The sequence below is a fragment of the Meles meles genome, chromosome 12 (assembly GCF_922984935.1).
Source record: "Meles meles chromosome 12, mMelMel3.1 paternal haplotype, whole genome shotgun sequence".
Taxonomy (NCBI): domain Eukaryota; kingdom Metazoa; phylum Chordata; class Mammalia; order Carnivora; family Mustelidae; genus Meles; species Meles meles.
In genome coordinates, this window is record NC_060077.1 from 31,830,303 (window position 1) to 31,856,829 (window position 26,527).

Sequence of the window (26,527 nt, forward strand, 5' to 3'; positions counted from 1 at the left end):
TAATGCTCTGCGGGCCCCGCTGTGCTGATACACACATGTGTTATAAAACACACAAGAAAACGTTGGACAGGATGTAAATGAAGTGAATATTTTTAAATATCTTCCTGCAGCAGCTTCCAACCACCATGACTTCCTACCACCATTCACTCATATTCTTGGGCACAGTCTTTTCTTCAGGGCGAGTTTGCCATTAATGGCAAGACTTAAATCTACTTCCCACTGCCTTTCTGATGCATCACTTAGGGCCCACTTGTCAGGCCCTGGAGCATCCCCAGGTCTGAAGCAGGTGGCACCTTGCTAACAGTTCCTTTTGCAAGGAAAGGCAGCAGGCTCTGCCCCCCACTCCTTTGCTGGGGCTGTGTTGTCAGTATTGTCTCGCACTGGAGTTTCTTAGCAGAAACCTTTTAAGATGCTTTCGGGATGGACACTTTCAAGGAGACACAAAAGCAAAGGGAAGAACACAATGAATTCCCACGAAACTCTGTCCTGCATCACAGCAGCTCACTCTGCCCGTCCGTCCACAGCACAGCACTGTGGTCACGCCTCTGAAAATCCATGAGTCAACCTCTACTACAAATCCAGATTCTGCTTCCCTACTGTGCCCTAAAGTTTTTATAACTCCCCTCCCAATCCAGGATGCCTCGGAATTCATGTACTCCATTTGGGTTTTTGTTTTTTTCTTTTAATTTCTCTGAACCCAAAGCAGGGGTGCCTGAGTAGCTCAGTGAGTTATGCATCTGACTCTTGATTTTGCCTCAGGTCATGACCTCAGGGCCATGGGACTGAGCCCTGCGATGGGCTCTACGCTAGGCACAGAGCCTACTTGAGATTCTGTTTCTCCTTTTCCCTCTGTCCCTTCCCCGCCCTTCTCTCTCCCCTTCTCAAAAAAACCCCAAACAACAACAACAACAACAAAAACGAGAAAAAAATAAACAACAGAAAAAACAGAAATGATATTGAGCCGTGTGTCGAGTATCTGGGCCAGGAGGAATCTTCTTTAGCCACATATCCATTTTGTGGCTACTACTGGAATCCAGAACAGAAACGCCAAGCCCACCTGGGCAACCACGAGCAGCCAACACCACGCTGCACCCACGCCCATGGAGAGCTGCTAGACATTGGCACCATCCGTGCGGGCGCCTCACTCTTGCCTCAGTTCCCATGCACACTAAGCCACTGCTGCCGTGTCGATACACTTTTTTTTAAAATTTCACATTTGCTCTCCAAATGGCCCAGTGGAGCCATAGAGACAAGTATGGCCATGAAAGCCCACCTGGAGCCTTTGCTATTCTCGCCAGGGGGGAGGGCCCCATGTCCCCCAGCTCAGAGCATGTTATCATGCCCTGCAGACTTGGGTATTCTCTGCTTACCAGTGTCTAGAAGATAACCGTGTCCAGGAAGTGGCTAGACTATCCTGAAGGCCAGCACCCTCTGCTGGGGTCAGGGCAGCGGGCCTCGGCCTAGGATTCATCACCCGTGGCTGTGATTAGGGCAATGAGGAACTACTAGATTTAGCCTTCCCAAGGTACCTGGTGACACTCGACCTGGGAAACCTAAAAGGTATTTACTTGTCTACTATTCTGGTGGGACATCTACACATTATACTCACAACTCTTCTGAAAGACCAGGTTTGCAAATTTGGGATCTGTTTTCAATAGGATATTTGGAGGACACAAGAATGGGGTGACCTCCCAAGCAGGAGCAAAGATTGGTAGGTGTGGTCCCTCTGTTGGGGCCTCTGCCGTCTCTGTCTCTGCTCCCTGACCCTTTCTAGCTGCCAGGCTCAGCACCCCGTCCTGTGAGACCCCGTCCCGTGAGACCCTGTTCCTCTTCAGGGAAGCCAGCTGCCCAGGGCTTTTGAATACCAATCCTGTCTGTGCCTCCACCCCCTCTATGTAAAAACACAGCCTGCCTCAAGGCCACTCAGGTTGGGAAACAGGTGGGCTCTAACATCAGTCCTCTTCATTCTCTACAGTGAGGTGCACAGAGCAAGATGTCTGGGGTCCCTGGGGCTACCATTCCTCACTTGTCCTTCTCAGAGATACTTAAGAAATCCACAGTGGGACCAGGATGTTTGGGGAAAAAGAACAGGACCCAACCTCAAACCACAGGTCCAAACAGCACCCCAAAAATGAGGCCTGACAAGGGGACAGGGCAGGGGAACATAGCTCAGGCAGCAAGTGGAGAGGCCACAGCCAGGGCCTGGGTGAAACCTACCAGTACCAGGGCAATGGGGTAGGAGGGCAGGGAGAGGGACAGGCAGGGCGCAGGACTCAGCTGCCCACACCAGACATGCTTCCTCTACGTTAAGTTGGTGTTTCACAAGCAACTCAGCATAAAATCTTTAAAGTAACACACATGTATACACACACACTCTCTATTTTAATTCCATCTGCCTGATGACTTTCCTTCCAGTTTAGATTCTCCTTCTGGATATCTCTATCCTAGAAGGCTTATCCCTCCCTCTCTGTGAGCTGCACATTCTGTATGCTCATTTTTATATCCCAATTAAAGGTCTTCACGTAAAGGGAAAATGGACAGTCTAGAAATCTGGCCAAGTGAGAAGGAAGCGCAGGTTCCAGAAAAGGCTCTAGCCCCACAAAGGGCCTGAAACAAGGGCCTTGGGGAGCCCGCCCATCATCATGGTGCTCCCCACAGCCTGGGGCCCGTTCCTCTCCATGAGCCCTGCACCAGGCACCACTGGGGAGAGGGTGGGGGGAAGTGGGGAGCCCCCAGCAATATCTTCCTAGTCAGGATGCCCCCCTGCCCTCAGCCCAACTGCAAACCCAACAACTCTTCAGAAAGACTTACCCTTGAATGCTACCTCCCAGCGACCTTCCAAGGAGCGGTTCCGGCTGGCGATGACATACTGGTAGCCAACCCACAACCTGCAGGAGGGTGGAAAGGCAGCAGGCCTCAGCACAGCAGGGAGATAGCCATGGACTGGGTGTGAATGTGGGCAACTTAGAATGACCTTCCCAATATCAAGTTTATAAAGCATTAATGATTTTTTAAAGTTTTGATACTTAATTTTAATAAAATGCATTAAAAGTCTAAACAATAAATTCACAGGGCAGAAAAGGTTGTACCTTGGCTAACTCCTGCCAAGTCCATTCTTATTGGCCGATCCAATAAAGTTTTCACATTCTATGTAAGACCAATCTTATTCCTGGGGCACAGAGCCCCAGGAATACAACTCTGTGAATTTACCAAAACCACAGAATGGCGTGCTCTGAAGTGGTGACTTTTATGCTATGTGAATTACATCTCAATAAAGCACAAACCCGTGTGCGTCTACAGTGCGCTGCTGGGTGAAACCGTGCTCACGGTCTCCAGGTTGGTCTCCACTTAGAGCCAGCTCGCCCCAGACCTGCAGTGTGCTTCTGAGGACGCACGTCACAGCACTGAGGGGGCCATGCTCGTGGACCTGGCTGACTGCCACAACCACCTGCTGAGTGTGTGCCTCTCACCCCAGCCTTCCAGCTGCAGTCCTGGAAATGCCCTCCAGCAGGCCCAAAGCCACCGTGGGAGCGCTGGCCCGATGCCACTCTTGTCCCTTCAGCCTACTGCCATGCACATGCCCACCCTGGTGAGACAGGGGGCTTCCCCAGCCAGTGGGCTGAGCCCTCTCGCTTCTCCATGGACTCACAATCACACTGTGATCTAGAAGTTATTTTGTAGCTGTAGGAGGAGAAACAGCAAGGTGATTGTGACCTGCCAACATCACAGGACATAACAGGGGAGCCTGAACCCAGCCAGGGTCTTGAAATGAAGGCTCACTCTCCACCTACCACTGTCGTTGTGCTCCTACAGCAGCGTGGCATCCCTGAGACGGAGTGCTGGCCATTTGGCAATCCCTACACTCCACTCCCCCACCCCACCCCTGCAGCTTGGAAGAGGCAACAGGACACCACCCCCAGAGAAGGACTACCACAGTCCTCAGCACACACCTGCCCCCCAACAAGACCCTCGAAACTCTGGACTTAGAGATGCTGGCGGCTGGCTATTCCCACATCTTCTCCACAACATCACAGAGTGTTGGGGTCAAGAGCCAGGCTCTGGAGCCAGGCTGCCTGGGCTGGAACCTGGGCATTACCAGCTAACGTGTGCCTATGGTTACGCATTCACCTACCCTGGACCTGTCTTCTCACCCACCAGCCTCCCGTGGTTTCTGGGAAGACTGTACACAAGTGTGCCGATGGAAAGCACTGAACACAGGGCCTGAAAGAACCATCTTCCTCGGAAGAAACCCACACCCACTTGTATGGCCCTCTTGGCAAGCCCATGAAGCCCCATCAAACAGCCCGTCCCGACACAGCTGCAGCTGGACCCAGATGGGAGCCTATGGGGACCGGCCCAAGGGGGCACCACGTGGCAGCTCATCCCTGCCCCTCTGAGAGCTCCCGGCATCATCCTGATGCCTGCTCTAAACCCCAGATCTCTATTTGTTTCCAGTGGATGGGGCTGCCCTTCCCCCAAAGGCCGGCCAGCTAAGCCTGAGGAGTATCATGGGTGGCCAGAGGCCACATCCTCAGTGAGCATCCTGCTTGCGGGGCAGCAGCCTGACCTCAGGCCTTGGGTCCCCATCCCAGGACTCACTTGTGCTGGTCCTGCCATGCGAAGCTCCGCTCTGGCTGGTCCCATTCCTGGGCCAGGACGAAGCGCAGCTCCTGGTCGGTGGAGAAGGTGGCAAGGGAGCCGTTCACGCGCTGGCAGGTCTGCGCTGCGTCCCAGTAGTTCTCTCCGCTCAGGTAGACCCGATAGCAGCTCGCCGTGCCCTCATAGTGGTGCCACCCTGTCGGGCACTTCCCTAAGAAACATGAAGGACGGGAGGGGAGTTGTCCCCTAAATTAGGATCCTCACTCCAAATGCAATTACACACACTGCATCTGAGGTCAGAAATCACCCCAGGGAAAATGAGGCTCGAGAAGCAAGCTCTGCTATGAAATGCAAGTTTCTCGAAGACACAGATGCAGCCCAAGGCACAAGCACATGCAGGACTCAACTGATTTCTGTAAGGCCTTTGATTTACTTGGCAGGAAAGACTGGCTGTCCAGTGCAGTTCAGTAGATTTCATTCTCGGGTGAAATGTGGTTGACAAGATGACAGAACTCCCCATGCCTGCTCACTGCAAGCCTGGCGGGGGCGAGCAGAAAGGCTCCCCGCCCACACTGCCCCCACCACCCTAACACCTGGCTCTCTGGCCACTCTGCCAGCAAGCCCACTGCCTCCCGAGCCCAGTCCTTGGCCCTCATTTTCTCTTCACAAGGGTATTGGCCAGCACTCCCCTAAAACAGAAACGTAGGGGATGAGCGCTGGAAGTGCCACTGGAATCAAAGGACCAGCCCCTGCCACTCACAGACAAGAAACTGAGGCCCAGTATTTCTGCAGCAGGCAAAAGCGGAGTAGCCAGTAGGGGCCTGCATCTCCCTGAAGGGGGACAGCCCAGATGTCTCCTCACCAGGTGGGCCCACCCCCCCCGGCCGGGAAGACTCCTGCTAGACTGTGTGGCTGGCCGCATGTAAGCTCTGTGACCCGTTCCACAGGATCTATAACCTTCAAATGCTGTGGCACCCACCTCCTAAGCACACATTAATGAATAATAATTTTTAACAAAGCCAGCTGTTAACAAAACCCAACTTTTTAATGCATCTACGTCCTGTGGACCTGGTAAAACTTCTGCTAGATGGATGCTCACGTATTTATTGTTTAGAGCCTATATGTGTAACTTATTAACAAAGGTACAGAGATTCCAAGAGGGGAAATGGCAGCTCTGGCCTGGAGCCAAGGAGGCCGGCCACAGCTGTGACACAGTGTGAAGAGGGGGACAGCACCACCTGCCCACTGAGGAGGACCCGCTCACATACTGCTGAGCATGCACGAAGGCCCATCACTGTGGACCAGGAGCCAGGCCTGAGCTCATCCCTGCTCGGAAGGTGCATGGGGTGCACAGCATATCCCTGCTGAGTGTGTGGCATGGGCTGGAGGGGCAGGGGATCCCCAGGGGAGGCTTACTATGCTTTTGAAGCTCCCACACATGATGTGTCCCACCTGCCACACCCCCTCCAGGTGCGTTCCACCTTGTCTCCAGGCAGAGGTGGAGACACCAAGATGCGCAGAGGCCCAGCTTCTGGCTCAGGCTCCTCACCCACCACCCTGGGATGGGTCCAGAGGAAAGCAGGGGTGGCAGCTGGCAGTGGGGAGCAATGGAAGGAGGGAACATTACTTTTTATTGGCTCAACTTTTTTTAATCATTTGAAATCTGTGGAATTATTAACCTCAGTAGAACCAGCACCTGTTCCAAAAAAATAGCTAAGTAATGAAAAGGGCAATGTGTGGGCTGGGACTCCACAGGACTGAGTCCCCCGTTGGCTACATGACCTCGGGTGGGCTGACCTCTCGGAGCCTCGGTTTCTTCACCTGCCAAGCTTGCCCAGTGTCCCTTCAACTACAACAATCTTTGCAGTTCACAGCTATTATGGATCAAGGCCAAGCACAGCAACAGGGTACGGGGGCGGCTGATGCCAGCTCTGCAGCTCGTTCAGGCCTGGTCAGACAACCCAGGTGCCACGTGGGGTCTGAGTTCTGAGATGCCCCCCCCGGTGCTGAGTGTCCGTGTGTCCGTGTGTGTGTGGTGGGTTGGGGGATAGGTATTAACATAGCCAACGGCCTCCTAGGCCCCGCAGGAGAGCCGTCACACGGCAATTCCTCCTGTCTTGGTGTACTGTAGCTATGTATGTCACTACACCTGTCTGCTTAGGACGGGGTGGTTTTGGTGTGGCTTTTCGATCTTCAACCTTCTTTAATCTTGTAATGCTCCTTTAAAAATCTTAATGTCATGGCAGTTCATTAAATAATTAGTCTCTTCAGAAACAGTTTAAGGACAGAGGTAGAACCTCCCCTCCCCGTCAGCTGAACCTGATCTCTGGGAGCCTATTACTTCATCTACCAAAAAGCAGCTGACTTATGGAAACAAGCAGCCCAGTTCCAGAGCTGGGCTCACAGCATGGCTTCACCACTCAAAGGCTGGGGTGACCTTGGATGGGTCACCGTGCAGCCTCAGTCATCAAAAGAGGCAGAGAGCCCGACAGTCCTGAAGTGCCATTTCCAAGGCCAACCCCTCGTCCAGCTGAGCGCTCCTGATAGCCAGGGGCTGCACAGGGCCACAAGGTGTAAGTCCCAGACAGGGCAGGTCTGCAACTTACTGCTGAAGCGCACGGGCTGCGCCACATTCACCGCGTGGAAGTGCTTGGGGTCGCTGCCTCGGGCCCGGCCCGGCCGCGGATCCACAGCCTCCTTCCCATGGTAAGGACGCGACTCCCCAGTCACTTCTGAAAGCAAGAAAAGAAATGGGCTGTCAGCGCAACTCATGCAGCAGCAAGGCACACGGCCGCGCAGGGCTCTCTGTGGTCAGTGCCAAACAAAAGCACAACCTAGTCAGCCTCCTCGGGGCTGGGAAAACCAGGTCGAGCGGAAGGCAGCACACAGTCTAGTTACTCAGTTGTTCTTTAAAGTCTCGGAAACCTTACTGCTCAGGACCAATGGGTCACATGTGCTCCCTATGGAAATTCTTCATTTTATTAGTACTATTACGGAGAGATGTCTCTCCTTCATTGCATTTTCTAATGGGCTGCTAGCACAGCACAGGGCTAGTCATTCCTGCAGCAAATCCCTCAGCAGCCCTGGTTCCCTGGCAGGGGGTGGGCAAGAATCTCTCCAAAGGCCAGGCTGCCCCTTGTACCCCAACTGTCTAGGAGCCTCCCGTGAGCATGGAGGGGGAAGCACTGTGTGACACTGTCCTCTGCACTATCCGCACTGGGCCTGAGTTGCTGGCTGAGACCCTGCCTGCAGGTTCCTCTCAGTGCCCCAAGGCCAGGGCCTTCTGACATTCCCGCCTGGCTCTTGGGCACCCAGCCCATGCTCCGCTGTGCAGATGGCCCCCAGCACAGTTAGAAGTGTGAACAGGAAGCTGAAGATGAGGAAGACTTCTAGAGTCATGGATCATGATCTGATAGCAATTCCTAAGTTAGTGCTTCCACAGTCTCTCTGTAGAGTTCTCCAACCCTGAGAGCACCACCATCCTCCCTCTCGAAGGTGAGGGGTGATGTGGGGACGTGACGTAATGTACCCGAGGCACAGGAGACAGCCAGGGGCAATGTCCCATCCAGGCCACCCTCCTCTTTCCTCTGCCCGCGTGGGGGCATCTTGGTGCAGTGAGGACACCTGGTACAAAGTCATGCCAGACAGCGGAGACCTTGGTCTGCAGGGCGGCAAACAGGAGGAGGCGGCTTCCCCAAGGCCATGTCCAGCAGGCCTGAGGCAGATGACATGGGGCACATGGCATGGCGGGTGAGTTTGTGGGAGACCTGGCTCCACGGTGCTCCACTTGGTGGAAGCTTCGCCAGCTATCTGATCCTGCTCGTGTCGCAGACTCTAACACTTTTCATTTCATAAATAATCTGTATTTTCCCTCATTGTAAAATAACAAATCATGCATGTGAAATAATAGAAACACAGAAGTCTGAAAAGCCAAAACATAAACCACTACTATGCTCAGTCTACTGCCCTTCCAGTCTTTTTTTTTCTGTACAAATCCCTAAAAATAACGGGATCACATCACTCTATTTTATGATATGCTTTGTAAGTTTGAATAGAAGCAGCTTTCCATATTCTCAAATGCACTTAAGAACACCACTTTCAATGGCCGCAGAAAATTCTGTGAATGGATTTAGTTATCATAATCCCCTATGGTTAGAACTTTAGGTCGTTTGCATTTTGTCATTACCCTACAAAAGACTGCTCAGAACAACTTGTACAAAAATCTCTGGGTGTGCTCCTCCTCGTTTCCTTCTGAGACCCTGGGCAGGCCACAAGCCCTAGCAACTCTAGCTCCTTCCCATTATTCAGTACAGTATTTCCATAGCCCTTCCCTAGGCAGGTGATGTGGCTCAGGGACCATCCGGTTACAAACCACTCTAAAAATATAAAATGTGCTACCAATGTCTGAGAAGCTCAACTCAAGACAAGACCTTAAAGGAGAAGCAAATTCAAGTCCTTCGGTGCAACCTCACTGCGGTCACCTGTGTGTGCTGTGTGTGCTGCAGCTGTTCTCTTCGGGGCAACAGCAGTTCTCCAGGACCCAGGTGCCCCATCCCCACTGCCTGAGCACTGCCACTCCTGGCAGGAGACTGGCAGCTCTGACATAGGGCAGTGCTACAACGGGCATCCCCTTCCCACCCCAATCCCGAGGAGGCAGGCAGAGGGGTGGGGAGACACACACTGAGGGATGGCAGACCAGAGACAAGGAGGGCTTCCCAGCAGAGGGCACAGCTTAGGCAAAGGCCAAAGAGGGACACATTTGGGACAAGCTTGAGGACAGGTCTGGGTGTGGTGAACACATTTCCCTACACCTGAATCTCATGTGTCCCGCTGTCTGCTCCGACCAGCAAGACCTGTGATTCTACTTTGCATCTTGGCCTCTGCCCCAGACCCAGCACAGAGCACCTGGTAGAGGGCCAGCCCAGCTGTTCACAGAGACAGACGCAATCTGGGGCACAGGGCGCAAGAGAGACAAGGTAAGAGTGTGTGCTATCGGGGTCTGCATGCCGGCTGACTGTGGAGGGTGCATGGGGCAATAAGGCAGAACAGCTCAGGGAAGTCAGCAGAAAGCCAAGTAGTGAGGGGGGAAGCCACTTTGCACTGAGCAGGCGTCTCTGGTGGCACAGGTGGTAATTCTGAGCCCTTCTCTTTTCCATTATTTCTCTTCAGAGCCAAACGCCCACACCCATGCCCTCATCACTCATTTGTTCAGTGCCACCATGGGAACCCACTGGTGCAGACCAGGGACTTCCAAGTGTCCTGGGGGCCAAGAGAAGCAGGAATGGGTGCAAATGGAGAAGAGACAGAGTTCACTGGCGTAGCACCCCTACAGGCCCCTTAGGAGCACCTCTGACAACACTGAATCTCCTGCAACTCACAGCGGGTGTGAGCTGATACCCCAAGAACCGGTTTCAGGATGCAGACACCCCAAAGCAACTCTCCTGTTCCTCTCCCTCCCTCTCTTGTTCAATCTCAGTGTGCCAGGCACTGTTCTAGGCAGGGGAATATAGTAACGAGTGATACAGCAGACAATCCTGTCCTCCCTTAGTGAGGCCCTTGGCCCGCCTTCTCTTCCACCCAGCAAGTGGCAGTGGGCACACCTATACCCTGCGACTGGGAAGGGAAGAGTCTGAGCGCGCACCCCCTCCCCCACCTGCCGTCTTGGAAGGGGTGCTCTCAGCATCACAGGCTGTGTATTCTGCTCTCTTCAGGTGTCCTTGCCAAGACTTCAGAATAACTCTGGCCACCAAAGATGGATGGAGTGTATGGAAGGAGACATGAAGCAAGGAGGAGCCAACATGGTTGAGTTGGTACTAGAAAAACGGAGGGAAAGGGAAATGTCTTACAGATGGGAAAGCAGGCTCTGCAGTGTTATAAGGCTTGCTTCATGAACAAGTGGAAAATAGGAGACATGAGCCTTCCATTTTGTCCAGGTCCACTGGACCTGAGCCTCCTCCCACCTCACAGCATGTCCACCAGAGGCCTGCTTCCAGCCATCTTCCCAAGCTGTGTGCTGGGGCTGGGGTGGGGGGGCGCTGGGGAGGGTTAGAGTTCAGGGCAGTGGCCTCTTGCTCCACGAGGGGCACCCAGCATGCCAGGTTTTCTGCTTTGACACCACAGACCTCATAGGGAGAGCTGCGGGGAGAGAGGGATGAGGCAGAGGAGAGCCTTGAGTCCAATAAGGAAACTGAGTCAGGTTGGACAGTGGCATGCTTGCTTCCCCACATTTGTTATTTGCAAATAAAGGACAAAATGTGAGATTCTTATTTGTGTTTCTAAGATTGTATAACTTGTCCAAATAAGGTTTCAGGGTCCAGATGAGCTTGTAACCTCTCCAAATAAAGGGCAAGACAGACTGGTGCTTCTTCAGCACTCCAAGTGGTCAGAATGCATGTCACTTTCCTTCCGTACACCAAAACAGGCTTAGACCTGTGGTCAAAAATCAGATGTAAGTAATGCCTGCTTACCAAAAGAGGATTTCTAACAAGTGAGAACCTGAAAATAAAAATTTTGAGTGGTATTTCCATTATGTTGTACATTCTTTACATTGATTCTCCCCCACCCCCACCCCCGCCCCAGTCACGGCCAGAGTCATGGAGGTTATTAAGAATCTCAATGAGGTGGGATGCTTGGGTGGTTCAGGTCATGATCCCACCATCCTGGGATCAGGCCCCAAGTCGGGCTCCCTGCTTGGCAGGGAGTCTGCTTCTCCCTCTCCCTCTGCTCTTCTACCTGCTTGTGCTCGCTCTCATTCTCTCTCTCTCAAATAAATAAAAAATATTTTTTAAAAAAGGAGTATCACTGAGGCCAGGGGCGCATGGGTGGCTCAGTCATTGCCTGCCTTCGGCTCAGGTCATGATCCGGGAGTCCTGGGATAGAGCCCCACATCAGGCTCCCTGCTCAGCAGGAAGCCCGTTTCTCCTTTTCCCACTCCCCCTGCTTGTGTTCTTGCTCTCACTGTGTCTCTCTCTCTCTGTGTCAAATAAATAAATAAGTAAAATCTCTATATATTAAAAAAAAATCTCACTGCGGCTAAAGGTTTGCTAGTTTGGCCAAGCCCCAGGACTGCTACCTTCGTCTTCATTCTATCAAGGTTTCGAGACCTATGCTACTGAAATAACAAATGAGCACTTTTGCTTTCCCCTTTTTTACCTATGTGGGCAACATGTAACTCACCACAGAGAATAACTGTAAAGATACAGCCCTGTCAGTTCCAAGCTCAAAATCTGCTTCCTTTCCGCTTCAAGGGTGTCTTAGGCACAAGTTCACAGAGGAAATGCCTTACATTCCACTAAGGCTGGTGACAGAAGCTGAAGCCGTCATATAGTCCTGTGACACACTCAAGATGTGGCCTTGGGTCTCAACTGCCAGCAGAGATATGGCAGAAGCAGAATGACCTGGTAGGAATCCTCACCCCTATTAATTCTTCATTTTTACGTATGTATATCACAAGATGAAATAGAAACCTGTCTCCCCTCCTCCCAGCCCCCTGCTCCTAACCGCGTTTCCTAAAGACATCTTTTTTACTCATTTCTTCTGATAGTTCGTCCATATTTCTAAATAATAGGTTGACCCAGCTATTTCCAGTTTTATCAATTTTGAATGTTGTCCACTGACTTAATGTTAGGATGGGTACAGACTTAGCTCATATGCACTCTCGCCCACCTTCCTAACAGAGCAGAATTAATTTTGTAATTAAAATTAGTAGAATATAATAATGTACACTTAATGTACAAGTGTTCTTCACTTGTGAGCCAGAAAGCATACTAGGTATTTCAATTCTTCACAACCTTCCTTTTTCCTGGAATTAATATGTGCATTAATTTTTAAATTTGCTTAGCTTTTGGTATATCTACTGCTATTCTTTCCAGTTGCTATAGCAAGTAACAGTGGCTAGCCATAAAAATGTTAAACACTTGAAACATCACATCAGAATCTCCTGGCACCACTCCTCCCTGGGAAGCTTCTCCCCTACTTCCTACCTTCTAGCACAGGCTGAATAGGCTGCTGTCTAGGCTGGGGCATGGCTGTAATCCTGGGGTCCATTTGCTGTCTTCCTGTACGAGGCCCTCTTTCTTGGACCCCAGGCTACCTTCTTTTCTACTTTACCGCCTCCTTTACAAGACACATCTTCCTAAGAAAGGGCAGGGCAACTTTTCTGAATCTGTCCATATCTGAAAATGTCTTTATTCCATTCTCATGAAATAGGTTCCTCTGGATGTAAAAATCCCAGGTTGATAACATTTCTGGAGCTTCTATTAGAGATATCCAATTGAACGAACATATTCATCCACCTCTAGTCTCTCCTGAAACTCCTAATTAAAACAAAAGTAATGGAATTTTTAAAAAGGGACAGTCACAGGGATAAACAGAACAGGAAAGAAGATGGCAAAGTTGTAAAAACTGGAAAATAGAAGGAACAATTAGCTTACAGAAGGCAACCGTACATTGTAATTTGCCTGGGGATGATCTGGGTTTATGCCAGTTTTCCCAGCATCCTATCCAGTTTATTAGCATTTGTCAGTCTCAAGACTGACTTATTTTAGAAGCAAATCACTCAATTTATTTGAGCCCAGAAAGCTAAATCCTAGGGTAACAGATGAAAAGTAAGGCACCTATATCATATCAACTATACTTGCATTAAAAAAAAAGAACAAAAAGGAATCTGGCAATATTTAGCAAAACTACATATACATATAAACTGACCCTTTGACTCAGCAATCCTGTATTTAAGAATTTACAGTGAAGGTACATCTTCGATAACTTGAAGGGGGGAAACATGTATAGTTATTTATTGTGGCATTATATATATATATTTTTTTTATTGTGGCATTATATTTAATAGCAAACTAATGAGAATAACCTAAAGGCTCATCCATAGGAGGACTAGTTAAATATAAGTATGGTAGGGGTGCCTGGGTGGCTCAGTGAGTTGAAGCCTCTGTATTCGGCTCAGGTCATGATCCCAGGGTCCTGGGATCAAGCCCCGCATCAGGCTCTCTGCTCAACAGGGAGCCTGCTTCCCTTTCTCCCTCTGCCTGCTTGTGATCTCTGTCTGTCAAATAAATAAATAAAAAATCTTTAAAAAAACGATAAAAAAATATATAAGCATGGTATGTTCCTAAGGTGGAGCGCAACACAGTTGTAAAAAAGAATGAAAAAGATCTTTATGAAGAAATATAGTGACTTTATGGGTATTTTGTTAAATTAAAAAAGAAAAATGGGCGCCTTGGCAGCTTAGTCAGTTAAGTGTCTGACCCTTGATTTTGGATCAAGTCCCGCATAGACTCCTTGCTCAGTGGGGAGCCTGCTTCTCCCTCTCCTTGTCCTCTCTCTCTGACAAATAAAACAAAACAAAACAAGAACCCAAGAAAGATAAGCCAGAAACTAATCAAATTACTTACCTATAGGATGTGAGTAGAAACAGGGCAAAAGGAGGAGAGGAAAGAGAAGTTTTCCTTTTCTCTCTTTTTTAAAAGATTTTATTTATTTATTTGACAGACAGAAATCACAAGTAGGCAGAGGCAGGCAGAGAGAGGGGGGAAGCTGGCTCCCCACTGAGCAGAGAGCCCGATGCAGGGCTCAGTCCCAGGACCCCGGGGATCATGACCCGAGCCGAAGGCAGAGGCTTTAACCCACTGAGTCACCCAGGCGTCCCAAGTTTTTCTTTTTTTTTTGTAGGCTCTATGCCCAACGTGGGGCTTGAACTCATGACCCCAACATCAAAAGTCACAAGCTTTACCAACTGAGCCAGCCAGCTGCCCTGCTGAGAACTTTTGAATATATATTTTTATACAGTTACAACTTCTGAATCTTACTTACATTTTACATATCCTAAAAATAAGTCAGTCAGTTAAACAACCTTGTGAATATACTAAAAAATGTGAAATTGTGTATTTTAAAGTGGTGAATTTTATGGCACACGAATTATATCTGGGTTGGGCCGCTGCCTTCGGCTCGGGTCATGGTCTCGAGGTCCTGGGATCGAGTCCCACATCAGGCTCTCTGCTCGGCGGCGAGCCTGCTTCCCTCTCTCTCTCTGCCTGCCTCTCTACTTGTGATCTCTGTCAAATAAATAAATAAAATCTTTAAAAAAAAAATAAATCAACAAGATGAGAAGGCAAAGTCCTAAAACTGAATACAAACTGGATGAAATGTTAACACAGTCGCCCCAAAGAAAACAAGGAATGAATGCTAGTAACTTTTGACTTGAGAATTGACCTCACACCCCATCAGTGGGAAACAGCCTAATAACATTTAACAAAGTACAAAAACATCCTGGAATTTACCTAGTAGGTGAGTTCTTGGAAGTGGTACAGGCGTAGTAATCCCAAAACTACAAGTATTTTAGGACTGGCCAAATGGACACATATATACAAGGTGTTGGGAACCACAGTTCTTACTATGAGAAAAAGAAGATAAAAATATGAGATGGGAGTAAGAGAGGAAGAACTTGAGTATAGATTACAATCGGAGGTATGAATAAATAGGAGCTTAGCGGGGCACCTGGGTGGCTCAGTCAGTTAAGCGTCTGCCTTCCGGTCAGGTCATGATCTCCGGGTCCTGGGATGGAGTCCCACATTGGGCTCCCTATTCAGGAGGGAGCCTGCTTCTCCCTTTCTCTGCCCCCTCCCCGCTGCCTATGCTCTCTCTCTCTTTCTCTCTCCCCCACCAACAAATAAATAAGATCTTAAAAAAAAAAAAAAAAAGATGAAGTATTTAGGGGTAAAATGTCATAGTATCATTAATATATTCTCCAAGGGTTCAGGAAAAAACATGTAAAGAAAGCAACTGCAGCAAAGTGCTATGGATAGGTGAATGCAGGTAAAGGCAATATAAACACTCATGTACCTTTTCTACAGACTTGAAATTTCTCATATTGAAGGTAAGGGGTAGAAGGCAGCTGACAAACCCAGATCTCATCCCCTTTACTTGGTTTCCTCAGGCAACCCTGTCTCTCCTTCACCCCTGCAGAAGATGGGTGATTTATTGAAGACAGGGTCAGGTGTCTCTTGGTTGAGGGACACCAGTTCAACTGAAAGTCAGGATTCTGTACTTAGCTGGGGAGGGCAGAGTCTCAGTCCCTCCTTCCAGAACCCCAGCCTCCGAGAAGACTGGAACATTCCTCTATGGAAAAATTTGGCCAGCGCAGGGCACCTGGGTGGCTCAGCAGGTTGAGGCTCTGCCTCTGCTCCGCGGGGAGCCTGCTTCCCCCCTCTCTCTCTGCCTGCCTCTCTGCTTAATTGTGATCCCTATCTGTCAAATAAATAAAATCTTTAAAAAAAAAAATCTGGCCAGCCCAAGGAAAAGGTCCCCAAGGGGAGGAGACCCCCCAGTGAAAACAGTCCAGCTGGTTCACTGTCCATGGAGACCCACAAGCACAGAGCTTCCAGCCACACACAACAGACCAAGGTCCACCAACCTCTGCAGAGAGCCTGCAAATGAAAAACACCACACCACAGAGGAAACAATACAGAAGGAATACCTATAGGACACTTCAACAAAAATGTGCCATTAACATACTCAAAGTGAGAGACAATACTGTATCCATAAAACAAGAATGGGATGCTATTAAAATGGAACATAATACAGACACCATTAACCCCTCCCACCCAAAGAAAAATCTCTACTAGAAATGCAACATGAAAAAATAAATAAAATGAAAAAGAAATGCAACATGATGGCAAAATGAAAACCTGTTAAAAGATGTGGTGCAAGTAGAAACTTCCTTAAAGTAAGATTTTTTTTTTAAAGATTTTATTTATTTATTTGACAGAGAGAGAGATCACAAGTAGGCAGAGAGGCAGGCAGAGAGAGAGAGAAAAGGAAGCAGGCTTCCTGCTGAGCAGAGAACCCGATGCAGGGCTCGATCCCAGGACCCTGAGATCATGACCTGAGCTGAAGGCAGAGGCTTTAACCCACTGAGTCACCCAGGCGCCCTGAAATGAAACTTCCTTAAAGTAAAACAAAATGACAAAGAGATGGAGAACTGGAGACTGAAAAACTGATGATCAGTCCAAGAGCTCCAACTTCCAGTAACACATCTAGAAAGTGGCAAGATAAATGGAAGAGAAAAAAAATCTAGTGTTTTCTTTCTCTAAACCAAGAGGCATGAGTTCCTAAGATGAAAAGATCTGCTAAGTGGCTAGCACAATGTATCAAAAGATACTCAAAATTTCCAGAACAAAAACAGGTTTCATTCAAAGAACCAGAATTACAGCATCGGCAATGTTGAAAGCTCATAAAAATGGAGAAAGATCTTCCAAATTGTAAGGGAAAGTTATTTCTAGCTAGTAATTCTAAATTCAGCTAAATCTGTATCATGTGTGAGGGTGAAATAAAGGAATTTTCAGACACGTAAGCAAGGAATTAAAAACTTTTGTCTCCCTGTTCCTTTTCTGCAGAAGTTATTAAAGACAGCAGTACATTACTTAAATGAGGGAAAAAACCAAAAGAGGACACCGAAAAACAAAGGATCTAATGTGAGAGAGAGACAGGCAGACAAGTGTGGGCAGACATGAGGGAGAAACCTGCTGATTCACCCATGCTGATGGTGAAGGGAAAACCCAAGAGGACAGCCGGGAAGGTGGGCAGGCAGCAGGCTCTGCCAGCACTAAGTCAACAGGTGAAGTCAGGTGGCTCTGGGGAAGGAGACCGCAAAATCACTAGGGCAGAATAAAATGAGAGATCTACAACTGAGGGGAAATCAGGAGAGATCCATCCTGCTAAGGACTTTTTTTTTTTTTAATGTAAATCTACAGCCACTTTGGCAAACCATTTGTCCATTTCTTAAAAAGTGAAACATAAATTTACAACATGACCCAGAAATCCTACCCTTATGTACTTTCCAAGGTACATGAAAGCCTATGTCCCCTTGAAAACTCGTAAAGTTCAGAGCAGCTTTACTCACAAAGTGGAAGCAACTCAAATGCTCATCAAAGTGAAAGAGTAAACAAAATGTGGCATAAGCCACGGAATGGAAAATCTGGTGTGGAAAGGAACTAACCACTGACAGAGCCTGCAGATGGATGAGCCTCAAAGACATGATGCCACGTGGAAGAAGCCAGACACAAAAGAAGGCATATGGTATGATTCCCTTTATAGGAAATGTCCAGAACAGCAAGTCTGAAAGACGAAGAAAATAGATTAGTGGTTGCCTGGGACTGGTGGAGGGAACAAGGAATGACTACAAATGGACATGGGATCTTTGGGGGCAAGAGACATGCTCTAAAGTTGCAGAACTCTATAAATTTCATAAAAATCATAGACTTGTATGCTTTTAAGTCAGGAATTTTATGGTACATAAATTGCATCTTAATAAAGGTGTTAAAACCCTGAAAGTCTTACTTAAGACACATAAAACATTTTCTTTAAAGTACATATATAGGTTTTGTTAAAAAGTAAAACAAGGGACGCCTGGGTGGCTCAGTGGGTTAAAGCCTCTGCCTTCGGCTCAGGTCATGATCCCAGGGTCCTGGGATCGAGCCCCACATCGTGCTCTCTGCTCCACAGGGAGCCTGCTTCCTCCTCTCTCTCTGCCTGCCTCTCTGCCTAGTTGTGATTTCTCTCTGTCAAATAAATAAAATATTAAAAAAAAAAAAAAAAAAAAAAAAAAAAAAAAAAAGACACATAAAACATTTTCTTTAAAGTACATATATAGGTTTTGTTAAAAAGTAAAACAAGGGACGCCTGGGTGGCTCAGTGGGTTAAGCCGCTGCCTTCGGCTCGGGTCATGATCCCGGGGTCCTGGGATTGAGTCCCGCATGGTCTCCTTGCTCAGCGGGGAGCCTGCTTCTCTCTCCACCTCTGCCTGCCTGTGTGCTCTCTCTCCCTCTCCTTCTCTCTGACAAATAAATAAAATAAAATTAAATTAAAAAAAAGTAAAACAAAAAGAAAACTAAATGGATGGACCTTGAAAATATTATGCCAATTGAGAGAAGTTGGACATGAAATACTGCATATTGTATGACTCCATTTCTATAAAATGTGAAGTGTCAAATCCACAGGGACAGAAAGTGAGTGAGTGGCTGCCAGGGGCTAAGGCTTGAGAGAAAATGGGAGACTGCCTGCTGATGGACGCAAGGTTTTATTTTGGGGTGACAAAAAAGTTTTACACTTGGGGTGATGGTTCTGAAAATGTTCTAAAAAACACCAAAAACCATACTTATCAAGCAAATTCTATGGTATGTGAATCATACCTCAATAAAGTCATCAAAACAAAAAGATGATGATGACAATGTTCAATTCTGGCGTAAAAACAAAATGTTTCACCAGCAAAAAGGAAATGGAATCCCCCTCCGTGCCCTGCCAAGAGCAGCACGGACGGAGCAAGAACTCTGGGAGTGAGAAGACAAAGGGGAAAGTGTCAGGCACCTTGTTCAGGAAAAATCAACAGGAAATGCCTAAAACCATGGAATTTAGAGATCCACAGATAAATGCTAAGTGAAATCAATAGTTAAAGTAATCTCAAGTATTTGCTCTGAGAAGTGGGAAATGGGGCATAGGACATCAGCGTTGCTAGTTCTAAAATAAAAAGTCTTATAAAACTATCTGAATATTCAGATCGTGTGTACAAATAACCTGAATACAACTCCAACTAAAATTCTGATTTAGACAATTAAAATCAGCTCCTCTTCAGATCCAGATGGCCTTGCCCCATTGTTTCCCCACGCCGGTGCTGCTGCTGAACATCTCATGTGATTCTGATTCCTGCTCTTTTCACCAGGACCTGTGCGCTCCCTCTTTGGACGTGTGGTGTTCACTGTATTTCTGACATACTGCAATTATACAAGGTATCTCATCTAAGTCTTCTAAAAATTATTATGACCTCTTAACTCCAAAGCTACATGACTAATATGACCCCTGCTCCTATATTTTTATAAAAAGAACTTGGGATGCCTGGGTGGCTCAGTTGGTTAAGCGACTGCCTTCCGCTCACATCATGATCTCAGGGTCCTAAAATCGAGTCCCACATGAGGCTCCTTGCCCAGCAGGGAGCCTGCTTCTCCCTCTAACTGTTCTGCCTGCTGTTCCCCTGCTTGTGCTCTCTCTCTAGGACAAATAAATAAAAAAAATATTTTTTAAAAAATTAAAAATAGGGGCACCTGAGTGGCTCAGTTGGTTAAGTGTCTGCCTTTGGCTCAGGTCATGATCACAGTGTGCTGGGATCAAGGCCCACATCAGGCTCTCTGCTTGTCAGAGAGCCTGCTTCTTTCTCCCTCTCTATGCCACTTACCCTGCTTGTGCTTGCTCTCACTCTCTAATAAATAAAATCTTAAAAAAATAAAAGAATGCTTATGGGGGGTGGGTGGCTGGGTGGCTCAGCTGACTGAGTGTCCAACTCGAGTTCAACTCAGCTCATGATCTCAGGGTTGTGAGTTCAAGCCCCGCATAGGGCTCTGCGCTCAGCATAGAGTCTGCTTGTCCTTCTCCTTCTGTCTCACCCCCTGCTTGTGCGGGCTCTCTCTCTCACTCTCAAATAAATAAATAAAATCTTTTTGACAGAGAGAGAGATCACAAGTAGGCAGAAGTAGGCAGAGAAGCAGGCAGAGAGGGAGAAGGCCTACTTCTCCCTCTGCCTGCTGCTCTCCCTGCTTGTGCTTATGTGCATGTGTGCTCTTTCTCTCTGACATATAATTAAAAATCTTTTTAAAAAAATTTTAAAATGGGCAGAAGACTTGGCATTTCTCCATAGAAGATATGCAGATGGCCAACAAGCACATGAAAATGCACTCAATATCACTAATCATTAGGAAAGCGCAAATCAAAACCACCATGAGACACCACCTCACACCCATAAGGATGGCTGCTATAACAAGTCCTAGTGGGGGGCGCCTGGGTGGCTCAGTGGATTAAGCCGCTGCCTTCGGCTCAGGTCATGATCTCAGGGTCCTGTGATCAAGCCCCGCATCGGGCTCTCTGCTCCGCAGGGAGCCTGCTTCCTCCTCTCTCTCTGTCTGCCTCTCTGCCTACTTGTGATCTCTCTCTGTCAAATAAATAAAATCTTAAAAGAAAAAAAAACAAGTCCTAGTGGGGATGTGGAGATGATGGTGGGATGTGGAGAAGTTGGAATGCTTTTGCACAACTGGTGGGGATGTGAAATGGTATGTCACTATGGAAAACAAATTGTGGTTCCTCAGAAAATTAAAAATAGAACTACCATTGGATCCAGTAATACCATTTTGAAAGGTATATGGCCCATGTCCTTAAAAATGATTAAACTTTTAAAATATTTAGTTATTTCTGTCAAATTGGTAATAATGTCAATTCCATTTCTTCTTTTAGTTATTTGGGTGTTCTCTCTTTAATCCTTAGCTAAAGGTTTGTCCATTTTGCTGATCTTTGGTTTTGCTGATTTTTTCTAGATTTTCTACTTTCTATTTACCTCTGTTCTAATCTTTATTTTCTTCCTTCTGCTAGCTTTTTAGTTCTTTATTTTCCTAGTTCGTTAAGTTCCTTTTCTTCCTGTGAAGTTAGGTTGTTGACTTAAGATCTTTTTTATTTTTATTTTTTTTTAAAGATTTTATTTATTTATTTGACAGACAGAAATCACAAGTAGGCAGAGAGGCAGGCAGAGAGAGAGGAGGAAGCAGGCTCCCTGCTGAGCAGGGAGCCCGATGTGGGGCTCGATCCCAGGACCCTGAGATCATGACCCGAGCCGGAGGCAGAGGCTTAACCCACTGAGCCACCCAGGCGCCCCTAAGATCTCTTTTTTAATGTAACGTTTACAGCTGTAATTTCCCTCGTAGCACTGTTTTCACTGCATCCCAGTGGTTTTGGTATGTTGTGTTTTCATTTTCATTTGTCTCAATATTTTCTAGTTTCCTTTGTGATTTCTTCTTGATACTGACCATGTTTAAGACTGTGCTACTGAATAGCCATGTATTTGTGAATTTTACCCTTTTCCTTCTACTGAGGACTTCGTTTCCTTCCACTGTTAATTGGAAAGCATACTTTGTATAATTTCAACCTTCTAAATGTACTGACTTTTGTGCCTAACATATGGTCTATCCCGCAGATTATTATATGTGTACTGGAGGGAAAAACATGTGTATTCTGCTATTGTTGATAGCTACTGTGATCCTGTAAGTGCCCAAGGCTCTATTCACCTTTCTTTGTTCATTTGTTCCAAAGACTCAGTAATTTCAATGTCCTGCAAGTTCACTTAGTCTTTCTTCTGACTGGTGGAGGCTACTATTCAACCTTTCTAATGGATTTTCCAATTCAGTTACAGTGTTTTTATCATTTCTTTCTCTTTGTTGGTATTCTCATTTGTTCATATATTGTTATCCTGAGTTCCTTTAGTTCTCGATGTCTTCCTTTAGCTCTTTGAGCACATTTAAGACAGTTTTAAAACATTTGTCTAGTATGTCCAATGTCTGTGTCCTCAAGGATAGTTTCTACCACCTAATCTTATTCCTTTAAATGGGCCATATTTTCCTCTTCCTTTGTATACCTTGTGATTTGTTGTTGTTAAAAATTAATCACCCGAATATATAGCCACCTTTCCCAATCTTAGCAGACTGGCTCTGTGTTAAAGTCCTTTGCTAATTAGCATGATTTGTTCTGAACCTTGGGACCACTATGGGGTATGCATCTTGCCTAGGCCTGTGTGTGAACTTTTTTTATTCCTAAGTATAGATGGCTGTTTTAAAAATCTTAATTTCACAGAGACTTGTCACCCAGCTTCTCAATATTCTTAAGTATTCTATTGTATCCCTCCACCCCTATTCCCTTGCCCCAGGTATCTGCAGCTCTACAGTCCCCCTGCAGCTTTCAGGAGCACTTTTTTCCACTTTCCACAGCTTTTCACAGCCTGAGATCTGAGCTTCCAGTCAGAGAAAAGAGATCAGTCCCTCAGACAGTCCCCAGACAAGCTAGAGTGTTTCAAGTTAAGGACTGCCCTGCTCCATTCTGTTAAAAACAGAGATTTTCAAGCTGTGCTGTTGCTTCCTTCAGACCTCCTGTGCCAGGTGGGAAGTGGGTGGGGTGGAAAGGAGTAAACATGCCACAAAATCTCCTACCATTTCAGTGTGGCTTTTTTTGACTGGGTGTTCCTTAGACCTGTGACTGTTTCTGGAGCGTCTATAAAGTTATTTTAGCTACTCTCTGGTTTTTTGTTTTTTGTTTTTTTTTTTTCATGTGTATGTGGGGGATAGCGGTGGTAGTGTGAGGATGAGGGGTTGGAGTTTCCTAGACTGCCAGTTCAAAAGATGTCAGAATATACTTTCAAAGTTTGCTTACTCCTCCCTGAATTAATAAGTCACTTCTAATATATATTGAGAGGTTATTATGTGCCATGTTCTGCTCTAAACACTTTATCAAGTTATTTAAAAGCCCAAAAGAACCCTAAGAGGCAAACTGTTACTTTGGCCATCTTACAGATGAAGACAATGAAGTTCAAAAACCATCTTGTCTAGAGGACCACAGCCAGTAAGTGATGGAGACAGGGTTCCAGCCTCAGCAGCTTGGTTCTGAACCTCCACATCTGACCACCATTTTACAAAGAGCAGAATTAGCCACTTCAGGTCACTTTGTTTGGACTCTTCTGGTCTAGGATGCTTTGTTCAGAGTCCAGTAGGCACCCAGATGTTTTCTTCCAGAGTCTAGAAAGCACCAGCTCTCTTTCAGGTTTAACAGGAAAGTGGTTCAGCTTATCGGAGGCTCTGTGAGCACTAGTGGGGTTCAGATGAGCCTCAAGGTGGGGGAGCACAGAGGGAGAGTCAGCCTTTCAGTTGGGTCGAAGATATGGCTGGGGTCTCACCTGTCCCCAAAGAGAATTTCTCTAAATTCTTCTGTTCTCAAGCTCCATGGGTCCCCTCTGCTTGGCCCGCTGGGCCTGGTATCTCCTATTTTGCCGAAATTAAGTACAAGTGCTACCCAACAGAAATAAAATGCAAGCCACATTTCAGTAAGAAATGACATTAATTTTAATAATGTAATTTAACCCAATATATTAAAAATACTATCATTTCAACACATAACCAATGTAAAAAAGTATTAATGGGGTGTTTTACTTTTTTGTTGTACCAAGTCTGATATTCAGCGTGTACTTTACACTTGTAGTCCGTCCTTGCTCGAAATGGCCACATTTCAAGTGCTCAATAGCCACACGTGACTCAGGGCTACTATACAGGGCAGTGCTGGTCTACAAAATAAAGTTCCTGGCTGCCGCTGGGAGGGTCATCTAGCTCTGCGCAGCAAGGAAGGGAGACCCATGGTAAAAGAATCCCACCAACCCCTGATCCATTCCCATGCCAGGTACCCACCAGCCTCAGTATTTAGAGCACAAATTTTTCAGTGGTCAAACCAGTTCACTTCCTAATCATCTTTCCCTCAACCAGACTCACAGTTAGTTTCTCTGCTGCGCTAAGTTCACTCTCCTCCTACTGGCTTTTCTTGAAGGGGGGGTGGGGAGCCTACATAGTATCTGGCATATTCCAAAGAACATATGCAACACAAATGTAAGAAATAAACCTAATAATAAAATATAGCTGTGAGCCCTCCACCCCTACTCCCACCCTACTTCAGAACCTAGACATGAGCTGTAGGGTTTTTTCTTATTCCTCTGTCTCCCCCCCAGGGAGGAACCAAGAGCCTATATTTTGTTTCACCATTTTGCCTTTTTTGTTATCACACCTATATGTATGTACATAAGAGAATGGTCACTTTTGCTTGTCTTTATGGTGTTGTGTTTTTTGGCAAGTTGCCTTTGTCACCCACATGCTGCTCTTAAGACCCAGTGATACTGGGGCGCCTGGGTGGCTCAGTGAGTTAAAGCCTCTGCCTTCAGCTCAGGTCATGATCCCAGGGTCCTGGGATTGAGCCCCATATCGGGCTCTCTGCTCAGCGGGGAGCCTGCTTCCTCCTCTGTCTCTGCCTGCTTCTCTGCCTCCTTGTCTGTCAAATAAGTACATAAAATCTTAAAAAAAAAAAAAAAAAATCCAGTGATATTGTCGCAAGGACCTACTATTCCCTCACTATTGTCTGGTCCATAATCGCCATGATGTGAACAGAGACATCTGGGTTGTTTCCACGATGTTTATTAGTATGAAGAGTGCAGCAAGAACCTCTCTAGAGCTCCCCAGATGGAAATCCTGGATCACAGAATATGAGAATGTTCAACTTCATAAGTTAATGCCAGTTTTCCAAAGCAGGTACATCAGTTTATCCCCCTCACCAGCAGCAGGTAAGATTTCCGAGTCACTCACATCCTCTCCAACACTTGGTTTTGTCGATACCTTAATTTTTGCCAAGAGACATCTTAATTTCTGCCTATTTAAGTGACTGTAAGGTGGAATTTCACTGTGGCCTTGGAATTCTAATGAGGCCGAATATCTTTCTGTTTAACCACTGTTCTTGTTAATTTTTCTGTGACATGCCCATGTGTCTTTTGTCCACATGTAGGAGTTCTTTATGTGTGCTGGACTATAATCCTTTATGTGCTATACATATTGCAAATTTATTCCCACTCTGTGGCTTGTCTGTTCACATTCTTTACAGGTACCTTTTGGAAAAAGGAAGATCTTAATTTTAATCTAGTAAAACTGGTCATTTTTATTTTAGAATTGATTACTCTTGTGACTTAAAAAAACAACAAAAAAAACCCTTTCCTACCAAGGTCATAAAGATATTCTTCTAGATTGTGTTCTAGAAGTTTTTCTTCAATTAACCTGGAACTAATTTTTCTGTACATTTTATATACATGCTCTCCCAACTGTCACAGCGGTATGATTGGGGAACCTAGCCTCTGCCCAGTGATATGTAATTCCACCTGTGCCATATATCGTTTTTCAGGTCTGTTTCTGGCAGCTCTTCTGTTCACGGGCCAATCTGTGCTTCCCTGAGCCAACAATAACGTAAGCCTTGTAACAGGTAAGGCAACTGCTCACACCTTACTCTTCTTCAGAGTGTCCTACAATATTAGGACTTTATCTTCTACACATTTTAAAACTGACTTGTCACATTTCCCAAAACCCCTTCGGAGACGCATTGACTCCACAGATCAATCTAAGAACAGGCCACACCTTGGCTAGTGTTCCTAGCCAAGAATATCCTGTCTCTATTTATTCAAATGTTCTTTAATGTCTCTTAATAAAGTTGTACATTTTTCTCCATTAAGGAACTTTTATGCGTCTTATGTTAGTTCCCATTTACATCAAAGATGGTTCAGTCAGAGGAACAGAAACCATGCTAGGTATTTCAAAAACAAGGAGTTTAATACGGGTTATCAGGTACTTTCAGAACAACTGCAGAGGCTGGAGTGTACACAAAAGTGAGCCACCTCTAGCCTTCCACTCCGCCTCTGTGGCCTTAGTCCCAACTCGGGACACCATCCACAGGACAGGAACCCGCAGGAAACCTCCGCCCATCACAGCTGCTCTACAGTCCTGCGATAGAGGGCAGGAGGCTGCTACGGAGGCTGGTGTGCTCCCTCACCCGTGCACCCCCACACCACTGCCAGAGGAAGAAAGTCCACCTCCCTCTACCTTCCAGACTTCATGGGAAGGATCTCCTGGGCTAAGTGATAGCCAAAGCCCACTGGCAGTGGGGTCTGAATAAGAGAGCTCCAGCCTTCCAGCCCTGGAAATGCAGGCAATGTACTGAATGTCCAGACTGTGTCTAGCATACCACCCATTTCCTATCTTCCAAAATCAGGCTGAAATTACTGGCCTGCTGTTCCATCTTTTCCCATTTTACATCTTTCATATCTTCTATACTCTTTTACTATAATTTTAGCAGGCTTTCAGGAGGACAACAACGTAATCTCTTATAGTCCCTCCAGAAGTCCTGAAGCCCATGTTCAAAAGCCTAACCAAGCATGGCCAGGGCTTTTCACAGGTATATTTAAACTCTCCCCATAGACAGGAAAGCCACAGCAAAGGTAGTTATCAGCTAACTCCCTGTCCACACTCCCCTCCCCATACAC

The 26,527-nt window shown here is 46.7% G+C and overlaps 1 protein-coding gene across 1 annotated transcript in view; it reads right to left on the reverse strand.

Annotated features, from left to right (window-relative positions):
* DGCR2 (DiGeorge syndrome critical region gene 2) overlaps positions 1-26,527 on the reverse strand; it is an 83,660-nt gene that overhangs the window by 22,371 nt on the left and 34,762 nt on the right. Inside the window, exons 3-5 of the mRNA XM_046025877.1 lie at positions 7,206-7,331; positions 4,600-4,810; positions 2,812-2,888 (exon numbers count right to left, since the gene is read on the reverse strand). Of these exons, the coding sequence (XP_045881833.1) occupies positions 2,812-2,888; positions 4,600-4,810; positions 7,206-7,331 (414 nt within the window). The remainder of the gene's footprint in view (positions 1-2,811; positions 2,889-4,599; positions 4,811-7,205; positions 7,332-26,527) is intronic.